The sequence below is a fragment of the Ursus americanus genome, chromosome 3 (assembly GCF_024610735.1).
Source record: "Ursus americanus isolate L20-20 chromosome 3, mUrsAme1.1.p, whole genome shotgun sequence".
Lineage (NCBI taxonomy): Eukaryota > Metazoa > Chordata > Mammalia > Carnivora > Ursidae > Ursus > Ursus americanus.
The window spans coordinates 82335874-82351731 of NC_142129.1; the positions used below are offsets into that span (position 1 = coordinate 82335874).

The following is a 15858-nucleotide window of genomic DNA, read 5'->3' on the forward strand; positions in this document are numbered from 1 at the left end:
CCCCCTGCTTGTGTTCCCTCTCTCGCTGGCTGTCTCTATCTCTGTCGAATAAATAAATAAAATCTTTAAAAAAAAAAAGTGGAATGTGTTTTCCAAAAGCTTAATGTGTAGTTACTATGTGGTAGGTATAATTCTAAGCTTTTTAACATGCACTAACATATGTAATAATCAAAATAAGCATAAAGAGTATTATTTTAATCTACATTTTATAGATGAGGGAAAAAAGGCACAGAGAGGATTAGTTCAAAGTCATAGACACAGCAGGTGGTAGAGCTATGATTTGAACTTCCAGAACCAAAACTCTTCACCATTATACTAGGTACACTTGCTGCTTAGTAATTCTGCTAATACTGGCCACCCACAGATCCCACAGCTGAGAATACAGTTGAACAACAACAAGAAAAAGATGAAGGATTAAATTCATGCAAAGAAGACAGCGAGAAAGAGAGGGACAAGGCAATTTGAAAGAAGGATATCATGGAAGAAGAAAACTTCAAAAATAGAGACTGGTCAATGGCATCAAAATAGTTAACAGAAAGGAGTAAGCACTGAAAAAAAGACTACTAAATCTGGCACAAAGAAAGTCACTGGAAACTTTCTCAAAGACATTTTAGAGAGAACCACCTTTAAAAATTACTGAGATTTGTCAATTACATCTCAACTTAAGGCTGGGGAAAACAATGAATGAGAGTTGAGGGAATGGTGCCATGGAATGTAGCTATTTCAAGACAGTTGAAGGGAAAGAAAAAGACTTAGCAGCTTTAAGAGATACCATGTACAATGTCAAGTTTTTATATAAAATAGGAACACACTTAAGTATACATGCTTTTAGAGTTAAAGGTATTTTGCCAAAAACCATGCTTTTTAAGAATATAATTATATTATTACAATATACTGCTATCAGTCTAAGGTATACTCTCAGACACATACTGAGACTACTGAGAAAGCAGATATGCAGGCACAAATCACCTTATGGTTTATTTTTTTCATGCATAATTCACCAATTAAGGTTCTAATTGTGAACAGATAAGAGGTAATATTTTTTTGCATTTTATAAAATTTAGTCCATTATATTTACTGAATTAACTATTTTATTTTAACAAAATAACTTCTTTGAACAGGGAGTGCACAAAAGACATTCTTCCTTGGATTTTTTTGTATTTAAAAGTAAGTTAGTATCAAAGTAATTGTGACACTAAAGAAAAAACTAAACAACAAAAACTACTTTCAGGAGGAAAAACAAGAAGCACAATTACAAATTATCTTATAGTGTATTTTAAAAGAGAAGTTAATCACTAACTCCTTTACAATCAAACGCATTAGGAAGAATAAAACTAGTTTAGGCTACAAGCTGCTAATTAACATTTCCAATCGTTCTATGAGGGCATTTCAAACTTACATGGCAGTATGTCCTTATATCTGTTCTTTTTAACATTTTCTTCTTTTTCTCCAGTGGCTGTGGGATAAATCTTTTCTGTTCTATATTTGGTAGACAATCTTCTTAATCGCTTAAAATATAAACAAAAAAATTCAAGTTTATAAAAACATTAATATTTTCAAAATTTTAATGATTTATAAATAGCTCTGTATTGAATTTTGCTAACCCCAATTCCTTACAACTCATTTTCCTGTTTTTCTCGGCTCACAGTATCTCCCTACCCCTTAATAATTAACCCCAAGGATACTTTTTTTTAACTTAAGTGCAAACATAAGATTAATTTTCCAAATAGCACTGAAAGGGAACACTAAAATAAAAGGAAGCAATTTTATTTAAGAAATCATTAATAAGCTGAGTCAGATTATTTAACTCAGTCCTTAACTTATTCAAGTAATTTTTGTATTTAACTATGGGTCCCTAAAACCAAGTAAATCATGCCTAAAAGATTATGTACAAGTTTCTTTATTACTTCTCTCAATAAACCTTGGGCACCCATGATGTGCCAGGCTCCTTCCAAGGCATAAGCTAATAATTACTTATAAGACACTGCAAAACAAAGTGCTTTCATATTGAATTGGAAATGTACAACAAAGACCAATTCTGCTTATTCACTGCATTACAGAAGTGGTTTGTGAGTTAGTGACAAATTCTTACCACATATGGCAGTAGGGATGTTCTTTGGGCTGGAATATTTCTGCGTGTCAGTAATACACTTCCTGCTTTCAGAAGCACTGAAAGTCAGCATTGTGAATTGTTTAAATTCACTACTCAACTACATTGCTGAAATTTAATTTCAAAGGAGCCTACTTTCTTCCCAGCTTAAAGACATACTGAAGGCATACTGGTTTTACTATTCAACAAATTATTGAATATAAATGAAATGAACAAAAAGTCTGGTAACATTTCACTTTTTCACCATTTTACTTTTGCTACTAGTGATGCTGATGTTTAAGCAACAAAACATTTTTTTTTAAATCACAGAACTTATTTAAGATTCTTGTTATATATTTCAATATCAGCACTTGAAATAATCTTATAAAGTAGACAATTTTACATAGAATAGTGAATCTTTTGTTTTTCTTTGAAAAACTACTAAACTTTATAATGACAATATTAGAGACTTAAAACAGGAATACACATGTTTTTCAGTAAGATGAAAAAACTTATTAGAATCTTGTTCTGCCTTGGCACAATGCTGAAATTAAGTTACCCACACTTATGATGCTATTTTCTATGGTAATAAGGTTCTCAAAAGAAGGCTGGGGGAAAAATTGTATTTAAAAATAAATGGGATGTTGGTGAGGGTGTGGGAAAACCAAAACTTCAATACAATGCTGGTAGAAGAGAACATTTAACACAAGCCCTAAGGAGGGTAATTTGGCAATTACAAATACACATAACCCCTTAACCCGGCAAATGTACTTCTAAAAATTTGTCCTCTAAACGGCACATGTGAAATGACATATTATGCACAAAGTTATTTATTGCAGCATTGTTTAAAACAGCAAAAGACTGCAAATTAAAGTCTATTAATAGAGGACTGGCTAAATAGATTTTTTCATTCATACAATTAAATATGATATAACTAAAAACAAATAAGGAAGCTCTTTATTTATACACAATGATATGGAAATGCCTCAAAATACATATTAAGTGTAAAAAGCAGGGAACACAATAGTGTATATAATACACTCCACTGGTGTTAAGAATAAAAATATATTTGCACTTTCTTGTACACGTGCATAAAATATCTCTAGGAAAGAAACTGAACAAGGTTGTTGTTATCGGTGGAGAAGAGAAATGAATAGCTATAAGAAATGGATGGGAAAGGGACACCTGGGTGGCTCAATCACTAAGCGTCTGCCTTTGTTGGCTCAGGTCATGATCCCAGGGTCCTGGGATCAAGCCCCGCATCGGGCTCCCTGCTCAGGGGGAAGCCAGCTTCCCCTTCTCTCACTCCCCCTGCTTATGTTCCCTCTCTCGATGTATCTCTCTCTGTCAAATAAATAAAATCTTTAAAAAAAAATGGATGGGAAAGAAACATTACTATACGTTATTTCATACCTATTAGATTATATGAATATATTGCCTATTCAAAAAATTAAAAGCTAAAGGGGCACCTAGCTGTCTCAGTTGGAGGAATGCGGCTCTTGATCTTAGGGTCATGAGTTCGAGCCCCACGTTGTAAAGATTACTTAAATAAATAAAAACTTTAAAAAAAAGATTTTAAAAAATTAAGTGCTAAAAAAATTAAAGGAAAATAGAAAAAACTGCTCATGATTTTCTTAATCCATATCAAGAGACCCACCCAGTTATACACATACATATCTTACATATTTAATTAGAATCTCTGTATTTTTTTGCTCAAAGATTTTAATTTTAATTTTAATATTTATAGTATCTTAATGCATTACAAAATATTATATGTGACTGTGACTTACAGAAGGATATCAATCTAAACACGTGCAGAAACACAGGGGGAAAAGGAATTAGGTTAACAATCGTTGAAAAAAATGTATATAAGTACAAAGAAAAGGGAAGAGGAGATGAATTTAATTATAAAATATTAATGCACTTCTGGAATACCTGCAATCACTCCAATCATTTCTTTTTTTACATGATGAATTACGTTATTGAGAAATGGGCAAAATAAAGTTTTTATGTGAAATGACTGCATTTTTCATATAATGAAACTTAAGAACACTTTTGTGTACAAATAATCATCTCATATGAGTCTGAATTTTTATATATCCAGTTTTCTTAAAGCCCAGCACAGCATGGTATGCTTTCTACTTCAAGCTTCCCTATTAAAGTAAATCTTCATAAGTAGTATACTTAAAAAGTTTCATACCCATCGGCAATACTCATCTCTGGTGTAGTATAAATAAAACAAAGATGGCCCATTAAACATAAAAACTTTGTACATAAAAAAGCTGACATCAAAAAAATTCTACCCAAATGTTTCAAAAAGATACCAAGTAGGGTCTTATTTCCTAACAAAACAAAACAGGGTCAGGTTTACAGTTAGTTGCTTGAATTAAAATTCTAGATCTGCCGCTTTCTAGCTGTATGACAATGAACATATTTAACCTGTCTCATCTTTTGTAATACGAGGATCATACCCACACTCAGTAGAGATAATACCCACGCTCAGTAAATAAGCCTCCAAATCTTATCTCGCTTTTAAGTCCTAGCTCCTTCAGTTTCTTATCCCTCTCATGCAAAAATCTTTCCCTTCTCAATTCTTTTTAGATTTTATATGCACTCCTAAAACACCACTTCCTTCTCTTTATGATAAATACATAAAAAGAATACATCTTATTTCCCCTACTAAATTATAAGCTCTGCGAGTATGATTATGATCATATTAGTATTTATAATGTTCTGTACCCCTGAAATACACTAAATGCTTGTATGTTAAATACATTAATCTTAGAGAATAAGATTTGAATGCTGGCCTAAATAAAAGATTTTGTTCTTTTAATACATCAAAATTAATGTCCAAATAGTGCTCTATTTGAAATGAAACTATCTACACATTATTTCATTTTAACTTCCCGGCCACCAATTCCATTGTCTCTAGGTGAAATTAATTACTAGGAAATTAACTAATTAATTGAGAAACATTGTAAAATACTGAGTAATATTATTCATAAATATATTGCATGTGACAGACTGTGTGAAAATAGCACTGAACCAAAATACCAATAAAATAATTCATTTGTCAAATTTAACATAATTATTTAATATAATCCTAAGCAAGAAAGTACTCTGAATCATTTACTCTCCTAACTGGGCAAATTGTAGGTAAATGGTATTTTTACATAAGCTTATAGATACCATACCCTGTATCATATATGGATTTTTTTAACTATGCAAACAAAACTAAAAGACTTTAAGATTTTCAATTGTCTACCCTTAAACATCTTCAAAAAGTCACATAATAAATTCTTTTGAATAATCTATCTCAGAGTTACTGTCTTAAAAGGTAAATCTGATCATTTTTAGTCTCCCACTTAAAAATCCTCTAGTGGGTCCATCACCTCCAAGATAAACTACCAATTTGTTGTTTAATGATAACATTTTGAATGCTGTCTGTCCAATTTCCTAGCTTCTCTTTGTAACACTTAAGAATCTGATGCTTTAGCCACACAGAATCACTTACCACTACCACCACCACAAGCAACCCTCCGCCCCTCAACATCACAGTTTGACAATTTTTACCCTTGCTGGTGAGTTAACAGTAGGACTCTGGCTAAAGTGTTATTTCCTTTGTGAAGCTTTCTTGACCCTTCCCTTAACGGCTCCTCAGCCCCCACCACCGAAGAGTCAATAACACATTGCTCTATTACCACTTGTGAGATTTCAATCTTGCCAGTCTCATTCACTAAACTATAAAACTGAAGGCACAGACTGGACTATCTTATTGGACTTTATAGACCAAGATCTAATGCAAATCACATTAAAAATGGGTGAATTCATTTATCTATTGAGCTTTCTCAGACAAGTCATACAGATGTCTCTAATACATTAGAATTTTTGATGCAAACAAAAACGAAGTTTAATATTCACTTTGTTTTAAAGTTCCAAATTATTTTCTCTTTATTTCTTAAAACAAAAGATTTACTCCCTTAATCCTGAGTCAATAAACTGATTCTGAAAAGCTCCTAAGTCACATGCAATGTAACTATCCTCTTTTAAGGTATCCATTTGTATGTCAAGATTTGAGTTCTTTAACAAATAGAACAGTTTCACTGTTTATCTAAGGCTCTAAGCTAATAAAAATGTGTTGTGTGATGTTTGTTGAATCTTTCCAGTCAAATAGCTGTCTACTGGATTGTCCACTGGGTGTCTCATGGGCATCACAAACATGTCCAAACAGCACTACCATTCAACAGTTGCTCAAGTCTAAAAGCTAGGAATCATCCTTGATTCCTTCCTTTACCTCCCCTACAACATCCAATGCATCAGCAAGTTGCATTAGCTTCACTTCTAAAATATATCTAATTCTCTTCATGTTCACTGAACACTTAGAATTCACAATATGCTGAGATAATCAAAGTATTAAACTTAATTGGCTGGATTTTAAATCAGAACAACTAAAAAAAATGGACACAAACAGTAATAGAGCTAAACTGGAAATTTAGCTAACTCAGATTCTCTTTGGAATAAGACGAAACATAAATAAATTAAATATTGGAGCTCAAGACTTCTTATGCTGTTACCAGGCCACACACTACTGTCCCAAATTCCTCAATGTCAACACTTAAAAAACAGTATGAGTTTCATAAGACAACCTTCAGTAAATATGCACACAAGAATATACGACTCTGAAAACTGTACTTTAAAATGAAATAAAAATGAAATTATACTTTAAGCTTAAAGGTTATATTGTACCAAAATATAAGAATACCTAACCCATAAAATAGTAATGCTTTTGCCACTGCTCTGAAAAATTTCTGAGGCAACTGCTGGAGAATCCATCTGAATTTTATTTTTTAAATTTTTAAAAAAGATTTCATTTATTTGTGAGAGAGACAAAGAGAGAGCACAAGCAGGGAGGGAGCAGCAGGCAGAGGGAGAAGCAGGCTCCCCACTGAGTAAGGAACCTGACATGGGGCTTGATCCCAGGACCCTGGGATCATGACCTGAGCCGAAGGTGGACACTTAACCAAATGAGCCACCCATGTGTCCCTAGTTTTTAATTTTTTTGAGATAGCAAGTGCGAGCGCCCACATGTGGTTATGGGGTGGGCAATAGGACTCGGGGGAAGAGAGAATCTCAAGCAGATTCCCCTCTGAGTTGCAGGGCTGGATCTCAGGACCCTGAGAACCCTGAGATCATGACCTGAGCTGAAATCAAGAGTTGGACACTTGGGGCGCCTGGGTGGTTCAGCTGTTAAGAGTCTGCCTTCGGCTCAGGGTGAGATCCTGGAGTACTGGGATTGAGCCCCACATCAGGCTGCTCTGCTGGGAGCCTGCTTCTCCCTCTCCCACTCCCCCCGCTTGTGTTCCCTCTCTCGCTGGCTGTCTCTCTGTGTCAAATAAATAAAATCTTAAAAAAAAAAAAAAAAAAAAAAAAGGAGTTGGACACTTAACCGACTGATCCACCCAGGCGCCCCGAATCCATCTTAATTTTAAAAGGAAGGGGGCTTGGCACATAGGTGGCACTCAGTAATAACTGTTAAATGAATAGATTCATCCAGTTTTATACCTGAAATATGTAACTGTGGTCTGTCACAAAAGCCACTCAATTGTATATTACTAATACAAGTATAAAAGTAATATAAATATTACCATACAAGTATATGATAATTAAGACAAAATAATTTTTTAAAACCCTAAATACAAAGTAACAGCAACAAGTAGTAAAATGATGGCATAATTTCCACCAAAAGTATACTATCTCTAACCAGCTTTTCTTAAATCTTTACAAACCTACTTATTATTTTTTTTTAATAAAGATTTTATTTATTTATTAGAGAGAGAGACAGCCAGCGAGAGAGGGAACACAGGCAGGGGGAGTGGGAGAGGAAGAAGCAGGCTCCCAGTGGAGGAGCCTGATGTGGGGCTTGATCCCAGAATTCCAGGATCACGCCCTGAGCCGAAGGCAGACGCTTAACGACTGAGCCACCCAGGCGCCCCTACAAACCTACTTATATAAAATAATGCATAACACTAATACCCATTACAAGCAATCAAAACAACCAACGGGTCTCTGAACTATACAACTGCAATGTCTACCTTTAATTGCAAAACATGCAACTCTGCCTTTCAAAATGCATCTTCCTATCTTTGCTCACGATTCACCTACTGCTATATAACAGACTAACTTGTCTGCCATTCTTTTTCAGAGAGCAAAGCTGTGCCTTCTTATTTGAAGCTAAGTCAGGACTGATAATAAAAGGACATATTTCGAAGTAGGGACCAATCGTGGGTCTTTGGGTAACAAAAATATTTTATTATTTATTCATGTTGATCTTAATGCTTCAGTTATTTTCCTAATAGTATACACCAAACAAACTCCTCACTTTCTTCTAGCTCACTACAGAAATCCTCTCGCTAAAACATTTCCTGAGACTAGTCCTGGCACCAAACCCCATCTTCCACTTCCTCCCGAAGTGCTTCCTCATCTCTACCCACAGCCCTTTATATTTACCTCTAATCTAGGACATATCCCAATGTTACTTATATATGCATACATACCATCAGAACATGAATTCCCTGAAAATACAGACCATGTCTTCTTTCTATTAATACCAACTACTACCAGCATAATCCATGACAAACAATAGTGAGTAAACACACTGTATAGGCCTTCCCTGGTGGTCTGTCCTCTTACACTTTATTAGTACTTCACAATGGGACACCTTTGAGTCAGAGAAGCTGGGGTTCAATTCCTAGTTCCATCAACTACTAGCAAAGGAGATCTCTTCAACATAGCAGCTTTTAAAACTCTCCCCGAAGGGGTAGCAATAGATCTTAATTTTGAGAACTTGTCTTTTTGTTTTTTAAAGATTTATTTATTTGAGAGAGCTAGAGAGCACAGACGAGAGCACGTGACCCCAGGGGGGCTGTGCGGGGAAGAGGGCAAGAAACTTAAGCAGACTCCATGCTGAGTGCAGAGCTCAACACAGGGCTTGATCTCCCTACCCTGAGATCATGACCTGAGTGGAAATCAAGAGTCAGATGCTTAATGGACTAAGCCACCTAGGTGCCCCTTGAGAACTTGTTTTAGAATAAAACTTTGTACTATAGACTTTATATTTTAAAAAAAATAAATACAACAAAGCATAAAAAACTGAAAGGAAAAAAGGTTATAAAAAATTCATAACAAGTCTATACTCATTTTTGGGGTTTTTTTGTTTGTTTGGTTGGTTGGCTTTTTTGCACAGCCTAGACAACAAGCAATACTTTCCTTAAAGGAAAGATTCCTGTTCTTGGGTTGGAAAAGAAAATACAGTGCTTTCTCAAGATCAAAGTAAGTTAGGAAGATGTAATAAAAGTTTATCCTCTGTCTACCTGCAAGTTATATTCTTATGGAAATTAAGTAGAATTCCTTTTGAATTAAGAGGACACTAAAACTGTTTTGTTATATATATTAATTTATTGAAATGAAGATATTTAATACAACAAATGGCAAAGAAAAGTGTTACTAGGTTTGATTATTTTGTTTCTACACATAAGTTCTCACCTTTTCATTCATTCCTTCTCCATCATCCTTTAATCTAATGCTCCTCTAGCCATTTAACTCATGAAACCACTGGTTCCACGTTTTGCAGGTTAATCCAAATTCGAATATTTTGTTCCATTGTCTCTGTCCACAGCAAATTGCTCAGAAATTCCAAAACCTGGGTAGTAAACCTATGGCTCCTGACCATGCCACCCAGGATCTGGTGATGTATCCTGATTTAAGAAAATACTCTCACTACAGTCCCTATAATCCTTTTGTTTACACAGGGGAATACTCTGCCAAACCCAGACTCCCAAAGTATTCCAAAGCAATCTATCACCAATCTCATTGTTCCATAACATAGAATATAAACATACAGTAAAATTGAAAATACAGAGTTCCAGCTTTAACACATTAAGCCACAATAACATCAACTGTCCAACTAAAAAATTAAAGAAGACCCCCAAATTAATAGCATGGTTGCAGAATTCCTATTCATCTTTGCAAAAACAAATATAGCACAGGAAGAATCACCTTAGCAGTTTAAGAGTTCAATACGTATTTACCGCTATATGGAAATAAATTATTTTTTGCTCACCCAGACTGCCACAAAGCTGTGGTCAACAGACCACAGTTTTAAAGAGAAACCTGCAATTACTGGTGAATCATTAACTCCTGAACCCCTTAAAAATTTCAATCTTCTCTTTACCACTTCTACTGAAACTACTTTTATGAAGTCACCAATAATCTCCAAACAGCATGAAAATCTCAAAGCCTCAATTCCTATAAAGTATTTGATACAATGATCCTCCCCTTTTTAAATTCCTGTCTTAGATTCCATGAAACGACGATCCCTTGATTCTCCTCTTCCCCTGCTAATAGTCCTTTCTGCCTCCTCTGTTTTCCAACCCCTAAATGTTGTGTTTTCTATGGAACTGTTCTCTCCTCTGATTTCATCTTTTAGCAAGTTGATCCTTTCCCTATTGTGACTTTAACCAAGTACATTTACGAAGATTCCAAAATCTCTAGTTCTAGTCCTGACTTTTCAGTTCTAGTTCCATATTCAAACGGCTTACTGAACTTGCCCAACAGCAATTTAAACCTAACTAGATAAAAAGAAGCCTACCTGATTTTTCAAATGATTCCATGTCTTTTTCTTTTAATGGCACCTCTGCCCTCCTTATCCATTAAGGCTTAAGACCTCCTAGTAGCTTTGGCTTTTTCTCCCTTATCTCACTTGCTTCCTCTCATCCCCAATCAATTTCAAGTTCTAGTGAGTATACCTCAGTCAACAATTCCCAAACCTGGCCCCTTACTTTCTAGTCTACTGCCAATGAAGACAGAAAGCTGTTTTAATGTAGGATATAGGTAACTTAATTTTCTTTCCTTTAATTACAATGTCTTTTCAATTAAAAATGAAAAGATTTAAGAAACCCATTGAATGAGGGAAAAGAACAAACTTGGTGGGGGTAACAAAATAAATACTATAAATAAATAGTATTATTTATGTAAAAATTATTTTTAATGTGATAAATAAGCTAATTACATTAATATAAGTCAAGGAGTGAAGGCAGAAGAAATAAATTTATTTAACCATGCATGTAAAGCACCCTACGTAGCACCTATTGTAGAACATGTCTTTAAATATAGAAAAATTAAGATAAGCATGTAAGACTTATTAATGGGTGAGGAATTTAAGGGAAAATTTTAATTAGCTGCCTCAGGTTAGCTGAATTGGCAGACACCAAATTACCTTTATCTGTATACTCAAATACTGCCAAATTTTTGTTCTTAAAGAGCATTTTAATCCTCTTTTGTATGTACCCTAAGATTTGGTGCCATACTGGAGTGGGATACTTGAGACCACACTGCTCATTACCAGCTCCAATTCCTCTTTAAAAAACTCAGAAAGCAATTTTTAACTGTACATTGCAAGTCTATTTAGACTAGACACTGTCACTGATGTTCTCGCTAATCCTTCCATTATCGATCTATACAGAGACCACATAAGTCCTAATTGTTATATATATCCAAAGGCTTGAAAATTACCTGGCAAACCGGAATAAGTTTACAAGCCATTATTTTTGCACCTTTCCATTTCAACTCCCCAAGTCTAGTAATATATAAGGCATTACTATTAAGGGATCTGCTGTGACAATTTTTCCTATCAACACATAAAAACGCTCTTTGTTTAATAAAAGGTATTTGTTTTAGGATATAAAAAAAATTAAGTGTAGGGCCACCTGGGTGGCACAGCGGTTAAGCCTCTGCCTTCGGCTCAGGGCGTGATCCCGGCGTTATGGGATCGAGCCCCACATCAGGCTCCTCCACTGTGAGCCTGCTTCTTCCTCTCCCACTCCCCCTGCTTGTGTTCCCTCTCTCGCTGGCTGTCTCTATCTCTGTCGAATAAATAAATAAAATCTTTTAAAAAAAATTAAGTGTAATAAAGGATCTGCTTGAACACAATCATTACCACTTTTCAAAAAGGAGAGCCCAAGTAGAGATAAAGTCATGCTAGGTTGCCAAACTTTTGTCTGTAGAATTAGGTTTTAAATTCTTAATAGAAACACAGTTTGGCAATTCCTGAATAGGTTAAATATAGAGTTACGATCCAGCAACTCCACTACGTATATACCGAAGAGAATTAAAAATATATGTCTGCACAAGAACTTGTACACAAACGTTCACAGCAGCACTGTTCATAAAAGCCAAAAACTGGAAACAGCCCAAATGTCCATCAACTGATAAAGGAATAAACAAAATATGGCATATTCATAGAGCAGGCTATTGTTCAGCAATAAAAAGGAATGAAGTACTGATAACATAATAGATGAATCTTGAAAGCATTATACTATATAAAATACACAAAAAGCATATCTTATATGATTCCATGTATATGAAATGTCCAGACTAGGAAAATCAATAAAGGAAGAAAGTACCTTAGTAGTTACCATGGTATTGGGGAAAGGGAGAAATAAGGTGTTACTGATAATGGGTATGGGGATTCTCTTGGTGATGAAATGTTCCAAAACTAGATTAGTGATGACAAATGTCCAGCTTTGTGACTACACTAAAAACCACTGAAATGTATATTTTAAAGAGGTGAATTTTATGGTATATTTGAATTAATCTCAATATATATAAATTTACCTCAACAAAGCTGTTATAAAAAATCCTTAAAAGGAGGGGGGCACCTGGGTGGCACAGCAGTTAAGCATCTGCCTTCAGCTCAGGGCGTGATCCCAGCATTATGGGATCGAGCCCCACATCAGGCTCCTCCACTGGGAGCCTGCTTCTTCCTCTCCCACTCCCCCTGCCTGTGTTCCCTCTCTCACTGGCTGTCTCTATCTCTGTCAAATAAATAAATAAGATCTTAAAAAAAAAATCCTTAAAAGGGGGTTAAGTAATATTGTTAATAGTAATTATTGACAGCATCAGAGCACACTAACTAAAGCATCCAGTCAATCCAGTAATAAGTAATATCCATCCTCCCCAAAATGAGTATTACTAAGCCTCTGTTCTTCACTGCAGACCTTCTCATTAGAACATTAATTTGAGAGGTGCCTGGGTGGCTCAGTCGGTTAAGCATCTGCCTTCGGCTCTGGTCATGATCCCAGGGTCCTAGGATAGAGCCCAACATCTGGCTCCCTGCTCAGCGGGGAGCCTGCTTCCCCGTCCCCCTCTCCCCCTGTTTGTACTCTCTCTGTCTCTCTCTCAAATGAATAAATAAAATCTTCATTTAAAAAAAAATAACATTAATTTGACAGAGTCAAATGTAACAAGAATGCAGCATCTGGTTGAAATAGGAGTAACATGAAGAAAGTACAAACGAACAATTAGTTCTACTAGAAACTTTGGCTGGTGAACTTCACATATAACTTTTTCAGGACACATTAGGTAAGTATGATGAGTAAGAAAGATAAAAAAATGCAGGCTTTAACATAACGTGATGTCCAAACCACACTAATGAAGCTAGACAACTAACCTGAAAGATTAGATATTTAAGAGAGGAAGACAGTAAACACAGAAAATACTAAGGGAGAGAGAGAATAACTGATAGGCTACCTAAAATTAGGGCTAAAGTCTAAATGCTATCACTTCTGTAACTCTAACCCAAGATAGGAGAGAAGACTAAAATCAAAGAATTAAACCCAAACCTGGGTAATTAAGCAAATACATGTTCTTAAAGCTTTTGTATATTTCTCTGGGGAAACAAATTGGATGCTATTTTTGATACCAAACATTCAGATTCCTTGCAAAAAGTATTTCATTCTGGTATTACTTTACACTTAGTATTGAAAGGCCAGTTAATGAATATATGCACCCCAAGTTACTTAGGGCATTATTTTGTGTTCAAGTATCTCTTTGTAATAATGACAAACAGTGTTCCTCTTTCTTCTAACATGTAAAATCAAACAAAAATAATTTGTTTAATGCAATACCTTAAATAAAAATACAAACTTATGGGGTACCTGGGTGTTTCAGTCAGTTAAGCATCTGACTCATGATTTTGACTCAGGTCATGATCTCATGGGTCTTGGGATAAAGCCCCATGTTGGACTCCATGCTCAGCAGGAAGTCCGCTTGAGATTCTCTCCCATTCCCTCTGCCCTCCCCCAATCATGCATGCTGTCTCATGTGCACACTCTCTCACTCTCATAAATAAATAAATCTTAAAAACATACAAACTTATGATATAGAGGAAATACATAACTAAAATAACTTACAAATATTATCTAGAATGGGTTTCTTAACTTTTTAAGAAAAAGTTACAAAATAAGCCAAAATTTTAAATAAAAGATGCAATATTTAGACAGCTTTTCAAACTGTGGTCAAAGTCACTAAAGAGAATATACTAATATATTCACCAGAAGAAACTTTACTGAGACAAGCAGAAGGTATGTCAATATGTATAGCAGTCTTGTGAGGAAAAATGATAAATAACTCAAACTTCAGCTGATTGTAAGAACTATTAATTAAACTGGAAATATGACGCCACATAACTATCCTGTGTGATGAGAATGTCTGAAAATGAATCATAAGTTTTGTTTTATTATGACTGGTAAACTTTTATAAGCTAACTGAGGCTTCTTTGTGCCAAAGATGGATATATATATAAACACCTTGATATAAAGGGCTCCCATAACTCAACAACAAAAACCAAACACCACAATTAAAAAAAGCGCAAAGGATTTGAGTAGATACTTCTCCAAAGAAAATATACAAATACCTACACATAGGATTAGATGCTCAACATCACTAGTCAGGAGGGAAATGCATATCAAAATACAATGAGGTATCATCTCATATCCATTACAACAGCTACCACCAAAAAAATAAAATAACAAATGTTGGTGAGAATGTGGACGAACTGGAATCCTTGTGCACTACTGGTGGGAGTGTAAATGGTACAGCCATCATGGGAACCAGTGTGGCAGTTCCTCAAAAAATTTTAACTTGAATTACTAGATGATATACAAATTCCATTGCTGGATATATACCCAAAAGAACGGAAAGCAGCGTCTTGAACAGATATGTGTACATTCATATTTGTAGCAATATTATTCACAATAGCCAAGAGATGAAAACACCCAAGTGTCCACTGATGGACAAATGGATAAACAAAGTGTGGTACACATATACAATGGAATATTATTCAGCCCTAAAGGGAAGGAAATTTTGGCACATACTACAACATGGATGAACCTTGAGAACATTATCCTAGTTGAAATAGGCCAGTTATAAAAAGATAAATATTGCATGATTCCACATAAGTGAGGTACGTAGAGTAGACAAAGTCTTAGAAATAAAAAGTAGGATGGTGGTTGCTAGGGACAGGGAGAAGAGGAGAATGGGACTTGTTTAATGAGTATAGAGTGTTAGTTTCACAAGACGGAAAGAGGTGTAGAAACTGGTTGCCCAACAAAGTGAATGTACTTAAATTAGTGAACTGTACACTTACGAATGGTTAAGATGCTAGGCGTCTTTGCATTTTACCACAATTAAAAGATTTTTTTAAAATGAAAAGCAACACTTTGTAGTTATCTGCTTAAAAATTAAATGTCTATCCAGTCATAGAAAAGGGAGCAGCTAGTTGTGGGTAACATCATTAGACTATCTCAGATTACCAGGCCACACAACGTTCATATAAAATCAGATAGTTCTGCTTCACTCCTGAATTAACAGTTGCAATTCCAAAAGTATATCCTGGTTATACAGCATTTATCATTTCCGCCTTTAATATCCAT

At 35.0% G+C, this 15858-nt stretch overlaps 1 protein-coding gene across 4 annotated transcripts in view; it reads right to left on the reverse strand.

The window, feature by feature from the left end:
* Window positions 1-15858, reverse strand: part of PTPN12 (protein tyrosine phosphatase non-receptor type 12) — an 86331-nt gene that overhangs the window by 47339 nt on the left and 23134 nt on the right. For all 4 annotated transcript variants that reach the window (XM_045793403.2, XM_045793402.2, XM_045793401.2 and 1 more), the window contains one exon: window positions 1400-1508. In XM_045793403.2, coding sequence (XP_045649359.1) covers window positions 1400-1508 — 109 coding nt within the window. The remainder of the gene's footprint in view (window positions 1-1399; window positions 1509-15858) is intronic.